The 21,547-nt window shown below is 39.0% G+C and overlaps 1 protein-coding gene across 1 annotated transcript in view; it reads left to right on the top strand.

Annotated features, from left to right (window-relative positions):
- The window catches only part of zfh1 (Zn finger homeodomain 1), a 39,837-nt gene extending 20,219 nt beyond the window's left edge, over window positions 1-19,618 (top strand). Inside the window, exons 3-10 of the mRNA XM_033470824.2 lie at window positions 516-862; window positions 3,040-3,180; window positions 4,272-4,572; window positions 5,171-5,535; window positions 6,319-6,672; window positions 7,020-7,361; window positions 7,464-7,623; window positions 7,705-19,618. Coding sequence (XP_033326715.1) covers window positions 516-862; window positions 3,040-3,180; window positions 4,272-4,572; window positions 5,171-5,535; window positions 6,319-6,672; window positions 7,020-7,361; window positions 7,464-7,623; window positions 7,705-7,898 — 2,204 coding nt within the window. The 3' untranslated portion in view covers window positions 7,899-19,618. The remainder of the gene's footprint in view (window positions 1-515; window positions 863-3,039; window positions 3,181-4,271; window positions 4,573-5,170; window positions 5,536-6,318; window positions 6,673-7,019; window positions 7,362-7,463; window positions 7,624-7,704) is intronic.
- Window positions 19,619-21,547: the final 1,929 nt, after the last annotated feature.

The raw sequence follows: 21,547 nt of genomic DNA, 5'->3' as shown, positions 1-21,547 counted from the left end.
TACGGTAAAAATTATTTTACAACGTGATATAACAATTTTTTTTAATACTCTTAGGTTATTTCAAACTCTCTGCAGCTTGAAATCCAATTATAAAATCCAACGAAATGTTATAAATCCGATGATTAAAAATTACCCCATAAAACGATCAAAATGCATAAACAACGCGAACCGCATCGATGACCCTCGAAAAATCGCAAACGTCACCGCGAAGTCACAGAACTCGGAACAAAGCCACCATTTCAAAAATGATCGGACACCCCCGTGGAACAAGCGGCATCGATCGCGCTCCTCCATCATCCCCTGTCCCCCATAAAATCAGCGGAACGCGGGTGTGCATGCAGACCCGCGGACACAGACCGCGGTCTGTTATTACTGGAGGACTGCGGAGGGCAGGGCAGGGCAGAGGGGACGTTGGCGAAGAGGCGGCGCGGCGGGGAGGGACGGGAGGATGGACGAGGGTAAAAAAAGGTAGACAGAGGCGACAAATAATGATGCACGTGTGGCCCGTGTTTCAGGTTGCAGCGAGGACGAGGCAGCAGGTGTCGTGAACGCGGAGGTGGGCGGAGGTTGCGCGGCCGGGGCGCCAACCACAGGAAGTGCCGCTGGAGGTGGTAGCGGGCCAGGTAGCGAGGCTGTCAGTGGTAGTGGCGTCGGCGGTGGTGGTGGCGGTGGTGTGGGAACGGGAGCCGGTGGACGCGGGAGCGGCGGCGAGGGTGGATCGACGAAACAGGGTGGCGAGAGGTGTCCCCAGTGTGGCATCCTCTGTCGGGACGTCCACGTTCTTCAGCTCCATCTCGAGGGCACGCACAAGACCACCTACGCCATCGACAAGAACGATCTCAACGCTCAGTTCCCCCAAGTGGTGAGTGAAACTAACGTCAAGGACGAGAGGACTCCATTGTTCCCCCGGTGTATTATCGATCATGCGCGACCTCACCGAAGCCTTCTCACCCCACCGTATATTTACCTTCCTCCGATTTTTATTCGGTTTCTCCTGCTTGGGCTCTTCTAGATAGTTGTTCCAGAGGTGGTTCACCATTTGATAAGGAGAAATTGGTAATAGGGTGGTTCAAGGATGGGGTTAGTGTATTTGGGTTTTGGAGATTTTTATGGTGTTCTCTTGCCTTGGAAGTATGTATATGGATTGTTGATCTCTGGGTGGAATGGGATTTTGTAAGTTGATACGTTGGGATCCTGAGGCATTTAGTGTAGAAATCTCTTGATACCTTTGGGTGTTTATAGTCTAGAAATGCATTAAAACCTTTGAAATTAAAAGTGTAGAAAGAGCTTGAAACCTCTGGTTAGTGGTAGGCTAGAAATACATTGAGATTTTTTTTATGGTCCTAGGATATTATCAGTTCAGCAATATCTTGAAATCTTATAGGATATTGATGATCTAGCATTACTTTGAAACCCGAGACTATTAATAGCCTAATAATAGTGTGAAATATTACGATTATTCATAGTTTAGCAATACCTTCAAATCGTAGGGTATTGATAGTTTAGCAATACCTTCATATCATAGGGTATTGATAGTTTAACAATACCTTCAAATCGTAGGATATTGGTAGTTTTACAATACCTCGAGACTTTAGGTTATTGATAATCTTGGAATACCTTGAAATCGTAATTGATAATTTAGCAATACTTTGAAACCTTATAGGGTGTAGCATAATATTGGTATGAGTCTATTAATAGTCTAGCAATAGTGTGAAACCTTACGATATTGATGGTTTAGCAATACCTTCAAATCTTAGGGCATTGATAGTTTAGCAATACCTGGAAAGCTTGGGTTATACCTTGAACCCATATAGGATATTGATGGTCTAGTAATATCTTTTGAATCTTAGCTATTAACAATCTATCAACATTTTTAAAAGGTATTGGCGAATCTAAAAACAGCGTGAGGTATTAATAACATATTATTAATATATTATTAATAATATATTAAATATATTCGTAATAGTATATCAATTGCAAACTTCAGTCACCTTTTGCTACTTTATACTGTCTATACAGCTATACCGGAGGTAAGCCACGTGGATGCATTGGTGACTTGAATAAAATATCTTCTTTATTCGCTAAGATAAAACTGATCTCCGTCAATAGCAAGTAACAGTAAACTTATTGAAGTTAATTCTTTCCTACTTGAATACATTGACTGTCACGTCGATGATACATAAACGATACTGTGAAAACGGGCTCATAAAATATTCGAGCAAATTTATTAATATTTGTAGTATGTAGGAGAGTCAAAGAAATAGTCGCTTTGATAAATTTTAATTTTTAGTTTTAGTATCTTTAATTAAAATATTCTGAAGGTGTAGGATGTTTTAGATTTGTGACTTAGGAATTTAGGTGTTCATGATCTTGACAAGTTGATAACAATACATTTACAGTCTCTAATTCTTTTAATATTTTAACTATTTCGCACGACTTTGATCATACACCATAAGATCCAGTATTTATTGATCAAGTATTTATTGATCAAGTATTTATTAACCAAGTCTGCTTCCTGATTTGTTTCTATTACAGTTATTGCAATTGTTGGAATGTTCCCGTGAGAAATTTGTTGATAAACTTTGAATATAATAAATAAAAATCATACGAAGTTCGAGTAAATCCAATCTTGCCATTGTTGTAAAGCAATATACATTAGTAAAGTAATAATTTCATAATAAATTAAGTGTAGTTTAAGTCATCATTTCACTGGCTACAAAGGTATTCGTAAATTACGTACGTATCTTTTAAATGTATACATGTACTCATGCAGACTGAGAGACATTTAGCACTTCCTGTGCTCGACGATTACGACAATTAGAATTAGTCACTTCTACCACTGTAATTTCGAAGTAAATGAAGAAAAGAAAAAAAGAATAATAAAAAAAATAACAATCGTACAGAGCTTCGAATTAATATACTCAGTTGCCCTTCAAAAAATTCCCAAAACTTTTGCAGCGAGAACATCAAATTAGGAAGATCTCCCAGGAATGACCAATGGAACGAGCAGCTAAAGACACAATGGATTTATTGTTTCAGTCCTGCAAGGTGTGCAGCAAGACCTTTGCAAACGTCTACCGACTCCACAGGCACATGATCAGCCATGATGAGAGTGCCGTGCTTCGTAAGTTTAAGTGTCCCAATTGCGAGAAAGCCTTCAAGTTTAAGCATCACCTCAAGGTACTACGAGTGCACCCTTATTTTTCATTTCTCATTCGTACATCGTTTCGTTGATTTCTCTTTCACGGTCTCTATTTCTCTTTCTCTCTGTCTATCTCTCACGCAGCACCGCCTGAATCGATTACACATTATAGTTTGTCCTTGTGAACGATTTTTCTTTTCGATAGAGTTTACGTTCTTCCGTTTCGCTTCTCGAATATACGAACATACACCCGTTTTCATTGTTGCACATGAAGTTATTCAATCGAAATTCATTCCTTGCACACGAACGGTTCGATAAACTTCTTCGACGAAAATTTGATTTTATTTAAACCGTACTACGGTTACTGTACTGTTGAAGGAACAAAAAAAAACATAGAAATCGTGCAAGTTTGAATGAAAATTGTTTTATCTTTTGTTTTAAATGTTTAGCAACTTTGAAGCTTTATGTGCAACAATCTACGTAACGGTATGCATCGATTGATACACTTGCATCGAATGAGCTGTCCGTTTTTTAGTTCTTAGACATTAGTTATCTTCACATGCACTGGTTGTCACAAGTTTGGAAGAACTGCAAAGCATTTATAAACAAATATCATCAGCAAAGGAGAACGCAATTTTTATTGGATCATTTTGTTCAAGAAAGGAGATATAATTTGCATTTGATCTTTCCATTAAAAAAAAAAACAACGTAACTTGTATTTAATTTTCCTCTTAACTTGTATTTAATTTTTACATTTTAAAAGAAATGTAATCGGTATTCGATCTTTCCATTAAACAAGAAAGACGTAATTTGTATTAAATCTTTCCATTGAGCTAGAAAGATCTAATTTGTATTAGATCTTTCCACCTAAAAAGAAAATTCTCAGTCTTCCTTAAGGGATGCTTTCAAACCCTAAAATCTTATGTCATAATTCAAACAAAAATCAATTCCGTGTTACAAACAAATGACGCTACTTCCATAAAGTTCTTCCGGAGACTCTAAATTGAATAAGAATAATTATGAATTGCAAAGTCTTCCAAATTCGTGAGGACCATCGTACACACAAACACTCGACCGTAAGGGGGTAAATACAATTCCTCTACACGATCTCCTCTGTTGGTTCGCGCAGGAGCACCTCCGCATCCACAGCGGTGAAAAGCCATTCCAATGCAACAATTGCGGCAAACGTTTCTCTCACTCTGGCTCGTACTCGAGCCACATGACGTCGAAGAAGTGCTTGATCGTGAACCTGAAAAAGTCGAGGCACGCGAACGTGACGAGTGTCGATCGGGGCCCGAAAAAAGCGCAACAGCCTCTCCCTCCGGGACGGCGCGAGGTCGACCTGCTTGCTGCGAATAATAACACTTTCCTCCCCATCCTACCGAAGCTATCGCCCTCCGATTATCAAGAGATTCAACGAGAAGGATCAGGTGAACAGTCTGATAATATACTTTTATTCCAATTGCTACCTTTTTGTACATTTTATCATTTCTCCGTGGCAACAGCAACTTTAAATTTCTAAATAATATGGCCGTCTGTTAAACCTATTGCATTGGACAGAAAATCATATTAGCACATCTCTCAAGATTTAAAATAAAATCTCACTTCATTTAATTCCATGTATTCCAATCTCACTTGAAAACTAGAATAAGAGAAACAGATATTCCAATGAGTTAAATATTTCTTTTGATAAAAATAAGATTGATGTATTAGTGACCTTTGTCTGGACAAATGTCTTTCTGTATTGTAGAAACTTGGATTTACTGCATTTATTTTAATAGATAATATCGCCACTGCACTGAAAGACTGTACAAATTGATTCGATACCTTAAATTTGCTAAATTAAAAAAAGCATGTATAATTCGCTAAAAAATTAAAATAACATTGGTACAATCACAATTGAGCAAAACTTCACTTAGAATTAAGATTATGCTGCTGAGTGACGTCAATAATATCAATGAAAATCTCAAGTATCCAGATTGTAATTAGTGTTTGGCAAAGTTTTAATGGAAGGACATTCCATTGCAGCTATCTACGACATGCCGACTCTTCTGCCTCAAATGATGGGCTTTGGCAGCTACTTCCTCCAAACGTCCCTGGGCAAAATCCTAAATCAGCTACATTCCAAGAGATTGGACGAAGTAGCCGAGCAATTCGAGTCTCATCGAGAACTCATGAGCCCGTCGACGGCGGACTCTGAGGGCACTGAGGGCACGGAAGGCACGGAGGGCAAGGAATCCCCAGCACCAACCGATTCCCAGGGTTTGGATGCGGTTCGGCGGATCTTGGAGACTGTGAACACCTCTGTGACGAAACAGCTGCTGGAGGCGAACGTGCGGAAACTGTCGACTTCACCGGCCACTATGAAGCGGGAGTTCGAGGACGATTATCAAGTAAACCATCTTCCACCAAATGGTCCTCATCCTTCTGCTGAACTTGCCATTATTTAGCTTAAGTTGGCACGTTTTATCTTAAGTTGATAGCTTTTGTTTTATGGTAATATTTTTTACCTTAAGTTGATACTTTTTAGCTTAAGTTGTCATCTTTTAACTGAAGTTGACATCCTTCAGCTTAAGTTGTCATCTTTTAACTGAAGTTGACATCCTTCAGCTTAAGTTGTCATCTTTTAACTTATGTTGATGTAGAGATAGTAGGTTTTGGAAACTATTTTATTTACTACTAAACAGTAATGCATACAAAATATAATACAAAAAGACTGTAAGGTAGTATATAATAATTCTCTGAAGTCGTAAACCGTGTTCGTAAATCGTAATCGTAATCGTATTCGTGAGCGTGATCGTAAATTGCATGCCTTGACGTTCATCGCGTTCTGTGAGCCTGTTCTTTTATCGGTGCGCTAGCCGAACGTTATGTTTTCTTTCAAATTTGATCGTTTCTTTCGACCAGCGCCTAACACCCGCCGATCGTCCTAGCAGCGTCGTGATGTTTAGATCGCGACGTTCACATACGTCACGTGGGGTTAACGCACGCGAGTCCATGAGCACCGATTGGCTGTTGTGATTTTGAAGGTCGCTCCAAAATCGTTAACCTTCAGCCCCTACATTAATGTCCTCCAGCTTGAGTTTGTCCTTCAGCTTAAGTAGACACCCTTTGGCTACCATTAACCAGTCGATTGGAAGCGACCAGAACTAAACAAGTGTCTCGTAATGGTGCAGGATCAAGACAGTGAAATGTCCAGCGAGATGGCTCACTATCCGGACTGGTCGGCGACGGATCAATATGATTCCCAGAGCGAAGGTTTAGCGGCGAAGCTCGAGGACGTAAATCAGCCGAGCGCGAAATCGAGCTGCAAGAGGAAAGCCGAAGACAGCTCGGAAGCGGACTCCGAGGACGAGGAGGATGCCACGCAGACACACAACGACAATGGTAGAAGGGTGAGGGCCAGGTCGTTGATAGACGACGAGCAATTGGCCGTCCTGAAGGGTTACTACGCCATTAATCCTCGGCCTAAGAAGGAGGAGATCATCATGATCGCAAATTACATCAACTTCCCCACTCGTGTCGTGCAGGTACATGTTCAAACTTGCGAGTCGCCACTGCCAAGTTGTTGTTGGACTAGACGCGTAACCTTGATGCACCACTTTCGTCTTAGCTGTCTGAACATAAATTCATTGGCGGCTACATCACTACTATAATTTTAAAGAATGCATTCTTTTATATCCTGTATTTAGAAAGTTTAATTCTTTTGTTATTACTGTTAAATTTGACGTGCTAGCTTTATGAATTACATGGTCAATAATCAATTTCTTAATTGTTTGAGTACAGATACATCGTTCTAAGAATTGATTCATTTCATTTCGATTTGGAAAGCTATATTTTTGGTAATATATTTCAGTAATAAATAAATATATTTCAGGTCTGGTTTCAAAATTCCCGGGCGAGGGATCGACGGGAGTCGAAAATCCCAGCCTTGGTACCGCTGACTAATCCAGCCAGTCAGACTGTCATCGAGCAACCTCTGGATCTATCGAAGAAGGAAGCGCTCACGGTGTCCGCGTACAAGGAGAAGAATGACACCAGTTGGGTCAAGGTCCCGACTTCCTCACCTAGCGAGCCGAAGACCGAAAACCCTCCGGCACCTAATCCGGACGCGGACGACCTTGAGGACTCTCCTCTCGTTATAGACGAAGAGACCACCGACTCCGTGGAAGCAAAACGCACGGCTGCTCCACCTCCTGTTGGAGAACCAATTCCGAAGGTAAGTACTGTCAAACAGTCTGGATGCACTTGTAGAATAAAGGCTGTTTGGTGTAACAAATATTTGTAAAGTTGAAGTCTGACCTTTATCTTCTTTGAACAGACTCAACCTCAAGCAACCGTGAAGATCGAGAACGAAAATGCGAGTCAATCGGAGGCGACGCCAGCAGCTGAGGTAGAGCAGGGTGTCTTCTTTTGTGATCGGTGCGACAAGACATTCTCCAAACACAGTTCCCTAGCGAGACACAAATACGAACATTCCGGTAAGAAACTGGTTGTAGTACACACTGGTCTAGATCGGTAAGATTGAGGATGGATGATCTAATCAGATGGGCTGTCCACAGGGCAAAGGCCGTACAAATGCGCAGAGTGCACAAGGGCGTTCAAGCACAAGCACCATCTGACCGAACACAAGCGACTGCACAGCGGCGAAAAGCCTTTCCAGTGCTCCAAGTGCCTAAAGCGCTTCTCTCACTCCGGCTCCTACAGCCAGCATATGAACCACCGTTACTCTTTCTGCAAACCGTATAGAGAATAGGGCGCGACCTCGAAGAAGAAGAAGAAGAAGAAGAAGAAGCCAGACGAGTAATCGAGACGAAGACTCCTCGTGGGTTGTAAGTTAAGTATGCGTACGGTCCTCTTCGTTCCCGACACGGAACTCGGCATTTAATTTCGAAGCAGAGAAAGAAGCAAACGAACAAACAAAGCACACACGTATACCTCGCGTTTATCACGCGTGAACATGATTAATAAGGGATTGGGGTGGGTGGGGTGGGGGGGATTGATATGAAGAAGTCGTGATTAAGAGATACCGAAGATGTGGACTGCGTGAAACGCAGCTGAGAGTCGATTTAGCTAATAGATAGACGAAGAGCTAAAGAGATATTGGATCACGGACGGATAACGATATGGCCTCAAAGATGGCGGTCGATGATAGCGGCTCGAGGCGTTCTTCAGGCGTCCTTCAGCCGCGGGATCGCCCGTGAGTCTTGCAGGATTCTTCAAAGAAATGTTTGACCTTGTTTCGCAGAGGACAAACGCTGTTATACTGAAAATCAGATGAAGGATCCGCGCATGGACCTCGGGCCGACGAGTATGAAAACCAAACAATACGCAACGGTACCAAAAATGCATAATGCAATAATCTATTATATATTATATATAATATACATAATATTTTAGTATTTTTATTAACAAGATTATTATATATACCATGACAATAATAAGGAAACTAATTAACGTACAAATTTGTTAGCCACGTTCGCAACACGGGGCACGCGATAGTCAGTCGCGACGAGCAAAATGGCGAAGGGATGCTGGGGGGTCCGTTTTCGAGGAGGTCGCACGTGTGTAATCGACGACATTCCTTTAATTAAAAGCTCTCTAGGTGTCTCAGTAATGAAATTTCTTTTGCAGTTGATGGAAGAGAAAGAAATTTATGCGAATTTGTGTAGTTTATTCTTCAGCTTGTTTGCAGCCAGGCAATTTCTGTTTGTTTATTGATTAGTGCTGCAGCTGAGCTGAAGATTAAAAAGGGTAGATGTTTCTTTCAGTGATCCAAAGATTCAAAATAAAAATCATTCATAGTGATCGAAAGATTCAAAATAAAAATCATTCATAGTGATCGAAAGATTTAAAATAAAAATCATTCATAGAAATCCAAAGTCCAAAGCTGAGATAAATGTCTCCATTTGTGGCCTGTTATTTGCATCGGGCCAACTGTTGAGCATTAAAAATGATCTGCACTGATCTATAAAGGGAAGGCTACATTTGTTCAGGTTTCGTGTAATCTTTTTAATATCAATCAATTTTTACGAAAGTTTGTTTCAATTTGATTTGAATATTGGACCAGATATCATTTTTATTACAAATTCTCTAGCAGTAGATTATGGATGTTGGTGTACAATAAATATAGTAAGATACAGAAATTGGATAAGAATACATTTGTGCTTGTAATGACTTTAATAATCTGGAAATGGCATAAGAATATTAGATTTTTCTAATGTCTTCACAGAGAGAGAGAGAGAGAGAGAGCTATGCATTTCACGTATTCGTTCTTGTCTTAATGCATAGAATCTGCAGTCTATTCTTAAAGAAATACACTTGTTGCATTTTAAATTTGCATTTCAATCCACAATAGAGTCATTTACTTAGCTCAATAATGAAAAGGATCACTTTCTAAATTTTTTGCGATTGAATTTAAACAGAGATCAATTAGTTTCGTGGAAGACAAGGTCGGTACGAGAGCACGCGTGCAATTAGATAAGGATTCACGTGAGATGATCGAAGCACCGAATGGAGAATGCGTTTGAGTTTTTGAAACCCGCTGAACAGAGAGCTTAGATGTGAATTCCGAGAAACCACTGAGAACGAGAAAGGAAACTGAAACTAAATAGAATCTCCTAAGATAATGCTCGCTCGTGTGTGTTTCGCACGATCGAGCGGCGGTTCCTCGCTCGATCTGATCGAGATCCGATCGAACCATGATTACACGTAGCGTCGTAAATGTTTCTCTGGGCCTTACTTGTCGGTAATCGATGCCATACGAGTATCTTTCAATCATCGTGTACTTACTTCGAGTTCCGAGTCAATGTGTCGTCGGCGTTCGCGCAGTGTAGCACGTGATACGTGAGAGATTCCAGATCATTATGTTATAATAAATTTACCAATTACAATCACAAATCCCCAGTTCGAGATTTTCTGAGTTAGCAATTGTAGATTATTTTAGATTAGTATTTTTGTATATTTTATTAAATTACACAATTTAGTAGTTATTTTTAGGCACGAATTGTATAATTTGTATTTTGTTGGGAAAAAATCATGTCTTTATTTTTGCATAGGTGAAAATTTGTTTATAATTTTAGGGAGTAAATGTTTCGTAGAGATGAAGTGGTATTTATGGAGTTTATATTTTAGTGCAATTTTTAGTTCGTTGGGGAAATTTATTATTCAATAAATGAAAATATATTTGTACAGAAGAATAATTAACAATCATCGCATTTAAAGCGATGTGTGAAGTTCAAAATGGGAAGAGATACTTCCTTTGCAATTTTTGTGCAATTTTTTATTTTGTTGAGGAAAAAGGAGGTCTGATTTAATGATTCTACAAATAAAAGCTTTTGTATAATTGTTTGGGATCAACATAGGAGATTTATGAATTATGTTTCATCGACTAGACATCGGCGTGCAACGTTCGAAATGTAAAATCATCGATTCTTTTCACGAACATAATTTATTTAAGAAATTTGAGATTAATTCCTAGTGGATGTACAAATTAATTCATGGCCCTCTCGTGATGTAGTTAAAATACATTCTAGTCTCGAAAATAATCCCAATCACTTTCTACACGTATACTCCATTTTATAAGGCGAGTCCCATCTCGGAAACAAAATGGAGGTTTTGATGCAACGAAATTAATACAGTTTTCTACCTTTTCGAGTGTTTTAAGTACGACCAAATAACATTATAGCGGACGAAACGTATGATAATCTCAACGATCTAGATCTGATCTAGGGTAATCAACAGGGGGGGGAAGAATTTTCTGAACATTTTAACCATGGATGACGAGTTAACTTGTCATTTGTGTTCGCCATCATCTCGAAAACTGTTCATCTTCTTAACTCAGTAAATAATTCCTTCATTTTCTGTAATTAATTGCTAATTAATTGGCGATAGTCATAATTAGACTGCGGATCTTACGCATTTATTTTGGAGACGAATGTATGAACCATGAAACAGTGAAAGCATTAAAAAAATGTATGAATATGAGCGCGGTGTTTCCAAGCAATCAACATTTCTAAGGGAAGAAGTAAATTTTTGTTTCAACCCCATGAAGATCCGCAGTTCAGTCATAATGCAACGTGCATACTCATTAATAAAATGTCCTTTTATAAAGTATGAAAATATTTTTCCAAAATCGTGATCATCACAAATATACGACGTTGCTTGTGAACGTCTCAAAATAAAGTTCCAATTAAGCTTGAGGGCCACGAATTCATCTCCACAGTGGGAAGAACTTATTAAATATACAAAATAGATATCGGAATCTTTTATGTGTGGTACGTTTTTAATCGTGATGGAGTGCATGTATATTAATTTAAGAATTAAATTGGAGCGCTTAGATGATCAACAAAGCACACTTTTCTAAATCTGATGAAAAGAAGTGCATACTATTAACTATTATGTACAAAATTGAAAATAATTTGACGTTAACATATGAAAATATGATGTTAACATGAAAATAATTTGCTTTTAACAATAGAATCACCGAGTTCTTAACAACGGGAGGATTTATTTAAACTTGGTACGATTTCTATTATAAAACATACTCGAATAAAGAAGTTTATCTAAAAATTGCTCATAAAAACATTTTCATAACATTCGAAATTGTAACTTGAAATTGAAATACTTGACTTCGCTGTCCTAACGCGTTAAGTCTATGCACTTTTCTGCACAATACATATGGAGATCGTCTGAACACTCTCTTTTTTCATTGTGTAAAGTTCAAATAATTGGATTCTAAATGTACGAGAATCCCGAATCTCCACGTATCATCGTGCGCGAAGGCAGTCAGGATAAAAAAGCTGGAGTTCTAGAGCGAAAAAAGCGAGAGAAAGAGAGATAGAGAGAGAGAAAGAGAGAGAAAAAGAGAGAGTGGAAAAGTGTGACGCGTCCTAAAACAAAAGTATGCCTTAGACATTCCGTGAGAGTAACGATACCGGTATCGGCGTTATCCGTGCCCCATTTATTTATCCGTTAGAGAAAAGCGACCACGGCCTCTGGTACTTTTTCCGAACTGTTCCGCGTGAATGGCATCGAGAACCTCGCAATAAACAATTGAAACAGACACGAGCCGCGAACAAAGAAATAAAAACGAAGAAAAAAAAGAACCATGAACATACAGACACACATGCACCCACACACACACACGCACACACCCACCCATCCACACATATACAAACACTCAGATACACGATTGGAACAAAAATCCGAGACGAACAAAGAGAGATCCCTTCACCGAGAATCCCGGGCCCCGATCGTAAACACTAAGTATAAAAAAACTATTAAAATGCTTCCAATAACTGTACTATTAAAAATGGCGAAAAAGAAAAGCAAACAAAAAATGATTATTACAACATTTTTATGATTTTATTCGTTCGGACGCGTAGGTAAGCGGTATGATATATGATATATATATTAATCTACAGAATCGATAATACTCGAAGAATGTATTTTATAACGGTTTACGCCTCTTTTTATTTACACGTACCACGAGTGACAAGTGATCTATATACATATATATATGTATATCTTATATGTATATGTATATGTATGTCGCGTATAATGTACGTATAAATATGCATATATATATTATAATATATTATATATATATATTGTTATTGATAACAAGAAAAGAAAAAGAAAAGAAGGAGAAGAATCGATGAGCAAAGAAAGAGAGAAAGAATGTGAGAGAGAGCGAGCGAGCGAGAGAGAGAGAGAGAGAGAAAGAGAGAAAGAAAAACTAAAAATGGAAACGACGACTTATAAACGGGGCGAATTCATTGCTGCGCACGACGAGTATAATAAATTGCGTGTAAAAGGGAGTAGAAGGGAGAAGATGGTGAAATATGTTTAAACAATAAGAAGGATGTAGCCGGTTCCGGCCGTCGCGTTGCATTTTTTTTTTCCTCCGCGTCTAAGAAGCTCCGGTTATCCGCGACAGGCATCGTGTCCGTACTATTACATGGGTAAAAAATGTGAATTTTCTGAATGAGAGAGACAAGGGATACTCCAGATATGATGCTTAATAATACTCATTTATTATATAGTGTTAATAGTTAAGAAATATATTTTTATATTATTATAATATTACGACACGATATATAGTACTAATCGGTCGCGCCGCGGTACCGTGAACCCGCGACGAGTCTGTTCCTTGGCTCTGGTACAGATACGGGAGACGAATTCAAAGAATTTTTATTTTCCTACGTCTCCGGCCGACGAACGTCGCGAGAGACTACGTTCCTGTGCAATCGATTTTGTTGTGGCGCCGTTGTTGCCCTTTCTCGGTTCCCCTTTCTCCAATTTCTTTTTTCCACTTTGCACGCTTTGTCTGCCAGTCGCCCACCAAATCAGAGGTATCTTTGGATAGTTTACTTAAAAAACAGTGTTTTTCAAATTTTTACTGCGACGGACATTTCACAAATCTTATAGAATTATAAATTCATTAAGCTGGCTCATAACTGTTGCCGTTTTCTGATGCTAAGCACAAAACTATAATACACTTTGAATCACTCATATGACCATCGTATTTGACGATCTATTTTTTGATACCATTTTCAAGCAGATTTTGAAACTGAAAATTGTCTAGGTTTTGGAAAATATTGCAGAAGCGTTGTTTCTAAGTTAGACAAAAAATTCTGTTCTAAAATTGTTCTAAAATTGTCTTAGGATTTTCTTTACTTAATTTCTTAATATCTTGTCCCCAATGTCGTAGGATTTTCTTGATCTAATCAAATCAAAATTATTTTGTTCGATCGCCATAGCCCAGAGTTGTGATTCCTGCAGTCTGAAAAATGCTCTCTTAAGTAACTTATTCTGATACCAACTGGGGTTCCAAATTTCAAATTGGTTATACTGATTTTTGGGAAAGCACTTCACTTGCCAGAACACTGTTAATGGGATTCTCAATGTGATTAGCGCATTAGAATAAAACTCGAGACTATTCTTTTCAATATCAATTCCAACAGAAATAATTCGATCGTATTGTATGCGTACTGTATTAATTACTGTAAGCGACTTATGGTGTGATTCTAGTATTCAATTTCCGAATTTCAACCTTTGATAGAAGCAAACGAATGGTCAAATGCCATTCGTCTCTGTGGGTGATGCGGCAGTCAACGTGTCAGCACGTTCACTGTCAGAATTACACGATTTTAAGATCATTCTTTACAGAAGCGAGAAAAGTCATCCTTCCAGTAAAATTATTTTCTCAAGCCTTTCCATTTTTCTACGTTACTATGGCACAGTTTCAAAAAGACTTTCATATTGACTCGACTCGAACTACTTCCGATCTTCAATTGTACACGACTTACAAATAACAATTTGTATTTAAGATCGTCACGAGACTGTGAACGTGTTCATTTTTTTATTATATATTGTTCGCTCACGGTAAAGATAGACCCACCCGGTGCATTAACAATGTTGAATCGAGTACATTCAATGAATATTATACTCAGCCATTATTGATAGTTAACTTAAGATTTTGATCATAAAAAATCCTGTATAAATCGTTCATTTCCAGGCGACGCATAAGTCGTCACTTTTAAACATCCTTCTTGTATCTCGCTGTATAATTTTGTAATTTCTTTAATCACTAATATTGTACATATTTTAGTACGTAACATAGCACATATATATATATACATACATATATATAATCACTAGACTGCGGATTCGATGCATTCACGATGAAAATGAGTAGACGAAGGTAGGAAGGTCGTACAACACATTCGAGCGACGACACGCAAGTGAAAATAGTTGTGCAACAACCCAACAGAGTCATAACACGAGTTACGTTGTTATCGGGATCTATCTTTAACGCACGAACAATTCGCAACCAATCATTTCTCTCGTACGGAAACCGTTTTCCTTTCGACACCAACGCACCGGCATTCCCGCGAACCATTTTCCATAATTTCCTAATTCAAACTTGAATCAGGATTATCTCGCTTATTCGTTTTTCCACGTGTGAACAGAAAACGCCTCGATTCTGTACTCTTTCGAATACTTTCACGACCAACGGGTTTTTTCGAACATCAGGAAGGAAAAGCAGGAAACTTTTACGAAGACAATACTACATACGTATAAGCGACTATAAATGAAGGATAAAAGAAAAAAGTATATATATATATATATAAATATATATATAAATATAAATAAATATAAATATAGATATATTAAAGAATAGAAATATTTGCTCTGAATTCGAGAGTATTTCGCAACCTGCTCGCCTCGATGTATGTACGTATGTATTAATTACTAAGTTAACACAGACTACAGCGTAAATAAATTCTTGCCAGCTTTCGCGCCATCGGCACCAGTTATGTCTCCGATACTTCCTAAACGAAAAACACTATTACACGAAAGCTAACGAAAAAAAATCTAAGATAATTACAAGGAGAGAGAGAGAGAGAGAGAGAGAGAGAGAGAGAGCGAGTGAGAGCGAGCGAGCGAGAGAGAGAGAGAACGGTAGAAAGAAAGAAAGAGAGAAAGAAAGAAAGAGAGAGAGAGAGAGAGTGCGTGAGAGAGAAAGTAGGTTTAAAAGAGAGTACTCGTGACGCAGACGTGTACGAGATGCAACGGGGGGAAATGGAAAGATAGAACAAAATGGTGAGAAACGGGAGACAGCGAAAAAAAGCAGGGCGAAGAGGGAGGTGGCGACGAAACGAAAAAAAAAGATACGGAAAGGGAAATGGAAATTGTTAATGATTGTTGATGCAACGATTTAATGAAAAATAAAAAAAAAATATTGAGCACCGTACGATGCCTTCCGTGAACGACCGAGCTTGCCTAGTTAACCGAGAAATAAAAGTAGAGAATTCAACGATCCGATCTCGAGGTGAATTTTCTCGTCGAAAGTAAACGTTACCCCCGTGGATGCTACCGTCTCCACCGAGCGAAACTCGTTTCCCCCGATCAACCAGACAATAAGAAACAGATTGCGGATTTTATATGCGAGAAACCGTGTCTGCGCCGAATAACGAGAAACGAACGAACGTGTTTCGTCGGACAAAAAGAAATTTTGAAACGGCGCGGCGTACTTGTCATTGTTCCGTGTTCCGCCTACTCACGCCTGTCAGAAATGCACAAAATCCGCGGTCTTGTACCGAACAAAGTGTTGTAGTCGAGCGCTGAAACTCAACGGCCTCGGGTTTCCTCTCTAGCGTCGCGCGCGCGCGCTCTCTCTCCTATTGGCCGGCGGCCGGGCCACGCCCCTTTTGTGTACAGGGCGGAGCGGACGGACGCGACGCTACGGAGGAAGCTCGATCTCGTTCCGAGTCATAGATTCCAGAAAGTTTGCGATTCGATCCAGCTGGAAGCGACGCGGGGGTGATCATGTTCGCTTGGTAATGATGCTGTTTAGCCGACTCGACCTCCGTAACTGTGACCTTTGCGTTGTGAAGGTCGCGCCGCTAAGGAGCTTTCAGCTTGCTTGGTCAGAAATTTCGTAACGTCGTAGATGGATCTCGGATCCAGAGATCACTTTCGATTGAAAAATGTTTCGTAACATCCAACGCGCCGATCGTCGAGAACGTAGACACTACTTGTACATTGTTAGCAACATTTGAATATAAATTCCAAGCGACGGAAGCTTCTGAACGTTATTCGGACATGTTTGACGCTGTGTAACAAGCGAAGATCCCGGTGAACTGGATGCGAGTTCATTAGACAGCATTGTTGCCTGTTCGCTTTAAGCTGTACTCGACGAACACCTGTGGTTTTGCCGTCGAGCTTTCCATGACTACATTATACATGAGCATCCGATTCGTGCGTGTGTGTGCGTGCAAAAGCTGCGGTATGCCTGTAATTGCGTGCGCAAGGAATTAAATACTCGGAGTGAGAAAGAGAGAGAGAGGAAGAAAGTGTGTGTGAGAGGGAGAGAGTGAGAGAGAATGTGAGGCAGGACAATAACGAGAGCACCGTTTCTTTTTAGAGGATATAGAGCATAAGCATTATATAATAGTCTAAACGATACGTGATAAGTGTGACACACGGAGGCACGAGAATCGCGAACAAGAAGTTCTGCGGGCGCGCGCGCGCGCATCCCTCGTGCCTCTGACGATACGGAAAATTGTATTGCGTGTGTATGTATTGCGTGCGTGTAAGCGTGGGTGTAAATAGGTAATACATTCGTAAGGTTACATTTAGTCGCCAGGATTTACGATATTGTGGGAGATGCGTTCTAATGGCGGGCGAGTGTTGTAACATTACCGCGGATATTCGGGGAGAAATTCGAGCACGGTGGAGGAAAAACAAAATGGGAGAACCGGAAGTCGCTAGCTGCGTAGTGGAGGCGCAGTGCCTTCTGAGTATGACGATGTTTACGATGAACTTGCTGAAAGGGAATGGCTTTGCTGGCCGGGATATATGTGGATGATCCTTTCGTTCGAATTTCGGATATTTTCTTCCTTTCGGAAATTATTTGAGATTCCGGTTATTTTTTTCCCGCGGTTCAAATTTGGCACACCATTCGCACTCGGAGCGTTTTAATTAACGGAACAATCGAATTGCTATATATTTCGATTTTGTACGATTATTTCTTAAGAAAAAAGTAAGATTCTTTTTTTTTTTATCACGCCAGTGGACCCCTGACTGGATTATAATAGCTGTTTGCGGATTTTTCTGCAAAATGAAAATTGTTCAAGTTGATTGTAAGACACCAAAGTCGGATGAAAATGTCTTTCTTCTTTTAATAATTATAATTGGTTGAAAATAATGTAACAGTATCCTCAAATTCTTCTAATTACCTTACAATTTTAGATTTGACATATTAATTTTTGTCATGAACGCATAAAATCCGCAGTCTATTAATATACAAATAATTACATAGTTCTTCTCGTTTTAATTACTAAACTGTGAGACTTGAAGAGATATAGAACTTTCCTGTATCATTTCCAGGATGCATAAAGTTTCTGAATCGTTCGCAAAATACGACAGACATTTTGTTCTTTCTTTGCATGCCTTTCGTATTTCTTGTACGTCTTTGTATATTCTTCAACTGCTTCAATTATCCGCAGATGCATTTCTGACAATGTATCGTTTAGGACAGGAGGAATATTGATAGAAATTATTTCTACGAATCGAGTCTTCCCGAAGACTTCGAGACAATTTCCATTAGATTTTACGAATCTCGATCATTTTCTGCGGCCTCTGCTCCACAGTTGCTGTTCTAGTGCGAAAGGTGTTCGATTATTTGACAGCGCGAACGTTCGATTAACATTCACATTTCCTTCGATTGTAAATAATATCCACTGTTCGAGGAAGGGACGTGTTCCTTTGTGCCAGGCGTGGGCGACGAGCACCGAAACGTCGCGAGAAAACTGTAAAACGAAGACTGTGTTGTTCTCTTGATCGAAAGAAGCCATAGTGACCGTGTCCGGTAGGGTAATCTCTGTCCACGCCTGCTTAATATAATTAAATCACCTATTAGTATTGTAAAAATAAGGATTCTATTAATGAGACGATCTTCTCGGAAATTCGATCGTTGAGAATGGGCATTCGATGTAGGAAGGAAATGAAACGTTAAAGTAAATAAATAAATAAATAAATAAAATAAATAAATAAATAAATATATATATATAGATAGATAGATAGATATATATGTTCGGAGAGAGTTGTTGAGCAGTGACCGAACACTGCGCGCACTATGCAGCTGGCTTCCGCAGTTACGGATCAGGTGATTCTCGGCTCGGATGGAGGCGTCGATCCGAGGGCCGAGGGCCGACGCAGTTTCCGCTGCGGGAAGAAAGCAGAAACGGAATGAAAAATGTAATGGGATGTGTGAAATGAAATGGATAGAAAAGGAAAGGAAAGAAAATTAAAAATAATTGTATTGTGACGAAGTTCCATCCATAATAAATAAATGAAAATATTATACAGTTAGGCCGACTTTTCCGCCAGTTCGTGCCTTTTTTCTGCAGGGATAGAGAGTGCAGTTTTGGGATCGATCTGAATGTGTATGCTACATGTACCCGCTTATATAGGTAGGGGGAGGGATGCGAGAGGGAAAGAACGACGAGTTTTGAAGTGGTGACGAATAACGGGCGGACGGGAGGAAGGATTTCGAGGGTCGATTATGCGAGTAGATCGGGTTGGTTGCGTTCGCGTGATGCGTATTCTCCGGGAGTCGCGAGAATAAGCCGATCCTTTCGAGTAATGAGTGTGAACGGGGATGGTACAGCGAAGGGGAGAAAAGAGGTGCGAGGCAAACTGTAAGCAGATCAACCGAGTGACATGTATGATGCAAGAATCTGCGAAGGAAGTGTGCGTGAGTGTATGTGGGTGTGCGCAAGGGAGAGAGAAGGAGAGAGAGAGAGAGAGAGAGAGAGAGAGAGAGAGAGAGAGAGAGATAGCGAATAAAATGATGCTTGTATACGTGAAAGTGCGAACGAGAGAGCGAAAGAGAATTCTAGAAATTGTTGAACGTTCATTAAATTGTCCTCGTTTCACGATGTAATAAAGGCTATTTTACTTTGATATTGATGTTTGTCCATTTGTCTACCTTTGTAGCGTTTCACAACAATTGTGGGAAGCGGATCAATCCAAAGACGTTGTCATATATGGCGGAATATTATAACTTCTAAAATTCTCATGGATATATACATTTTAAAATCGCTTCGGAATGACCCAATAAGATCGAATTCTTCTACGGGTTATTTCTAAGGACTTCTTGATTTTTTTTTATACGATTTAGAAGTTTCTTTCGAACCAAAAATGAATCCATCGTGAAGTACGTCCTTCCAGCTTTTATTTGAGCCCTCAAACGTTCAAACATTCGTACGAGAACGTATTCAGAAATCAATTTTAAAGAAATCTTAAAATTTTCGACGACCGACACTTCATTGACTTATACTACTTACAAGTTTGTCAAATTTTCGAAAACTATAAACATGGAAGACAGTAAAATGCCGGCCGGCCTAAATTCTTCGATGTCAGACTTTTCATTGACTCAAACTACAGACAAGTTTGGAAAATAAGATTGTCATCCCTTTTTGTTCTTTTTTAAATAACAACAAATTTTAAAAAGTAACAAATGCGTATATCTTGAAAACCGGTAGATCAAAATTAACGTTCTTGGGCTTAAATTGATTTTAGTAATTATACGCATCAAATGCAAAACATAATGAGTTAACATAATTGTTAATTAAACTTCAAGGAGCAATTAATTATGTTTTACAATTTTTCAGTTGTTTTATTTAGATAAAGTTGATAGAGCCGATTCTCCTGAACAGTCTTGTGCCTTTGTTTTATTGTTTTATGCTCTAATTTGGAAATAATTAATGTTTCCCGGGGACCCTACATTTTACATATGTGAGTGATTAGTAGCGCCTCTGGTGGAATGAAACAGAAGCTCAGTGTGATGTCCGTACAGCGCCAAATGGTGTAGTGGCAAAACGTTCAAACTGTTAGCCAAATTACCGACAGTTGATTTTGGCCAATAGTTTGAACGTTTTGCCACTATACCATTTGGCGCTGTACGAACACCAAACTGAGCTTCTGCTTCATTCCACCAGAGGCGCTACTAATCGCTCACATATGTAAAATGTAGGGTCCCAGGAAAACAATAATTATTGCTAAATTGGAGCATCAAACAATAAAACAAATGCACAGGACTGTTCAGGAGAATCTGCTCTATCAATTTTATGTAAATAAAACAATTGAGAAATTGTAAAACATAATTAATTGCTCCTTCAATTTTAATTAACAATTATGTTAACTCATTATGTTTTGCAGTATTTCATTTGTTGTTTTTATATTAGATCGATGAAATAGATTTTCCTGAACAATGCTGTGTCCTTTTTTTGCTTTTTCATGCCCTAATTAAGCCATAATTAATGTTTTTCTGGAACCCAAGCCGTCTACCACTACGCAGCGCTAGTGCGCCGTGGTCCATGAATTGCACATTTTTAAAAAAATCGCAACTAACAATAATTATCCAATTCTAAGATATACATTTGATGCGTAGAATTATTAGGATCAATTTAAGCCCAAGATCATTAATTTTGATCTACTGGTTTTCAAGATATACGCATTTGTTACTTTTCAGTTTTCCTTTTTGTTGCTATTCATTCTTTGATGCCTTAATTGTTACTTTGCTGTACCCATATTTGTTTATTATGCATCACTTTAAGAATAATAAACAAAATAACGTAATTTTTTAGCTATCCTGCATTTTATTCTTTACTATTCCGATTTGAATCCCGGAAAGTTGCATTTCCCTCTTCCCGTTTTAAACTTATTGGCCTGTAATTATTAAATTATTACAACTGTGGTATAAACGTTTGTGATGGCAATATATTATAATACATTTATTACCAATATACTTCGAAAGTATTTTATTTGTCACTCAACTATACCAGGACGTCAAAGCAAAAGGCTAAGGGAATAAGCAGAGGAACTCCCGCG

The sequence above is a fragment of the Megalopta genalis genome, chromosome 2 (genome assembly GCF_051020955.1).
Source record: "Megalopta genalis isolate 19385.01 chromosome 2, iyMegGena1_principal, whole genome shotgun sequence".
In the NCBI taxonomy this organism is placed as follows: Eukaryota; Metazoa; Arthropoda; class Insecta; order Hymenoptera; family Halictidae; genus Megalopta; species Megalopta genalis.
This window is presented reverse-complemented; position numbering and strand designations above follow the sequence as displayed.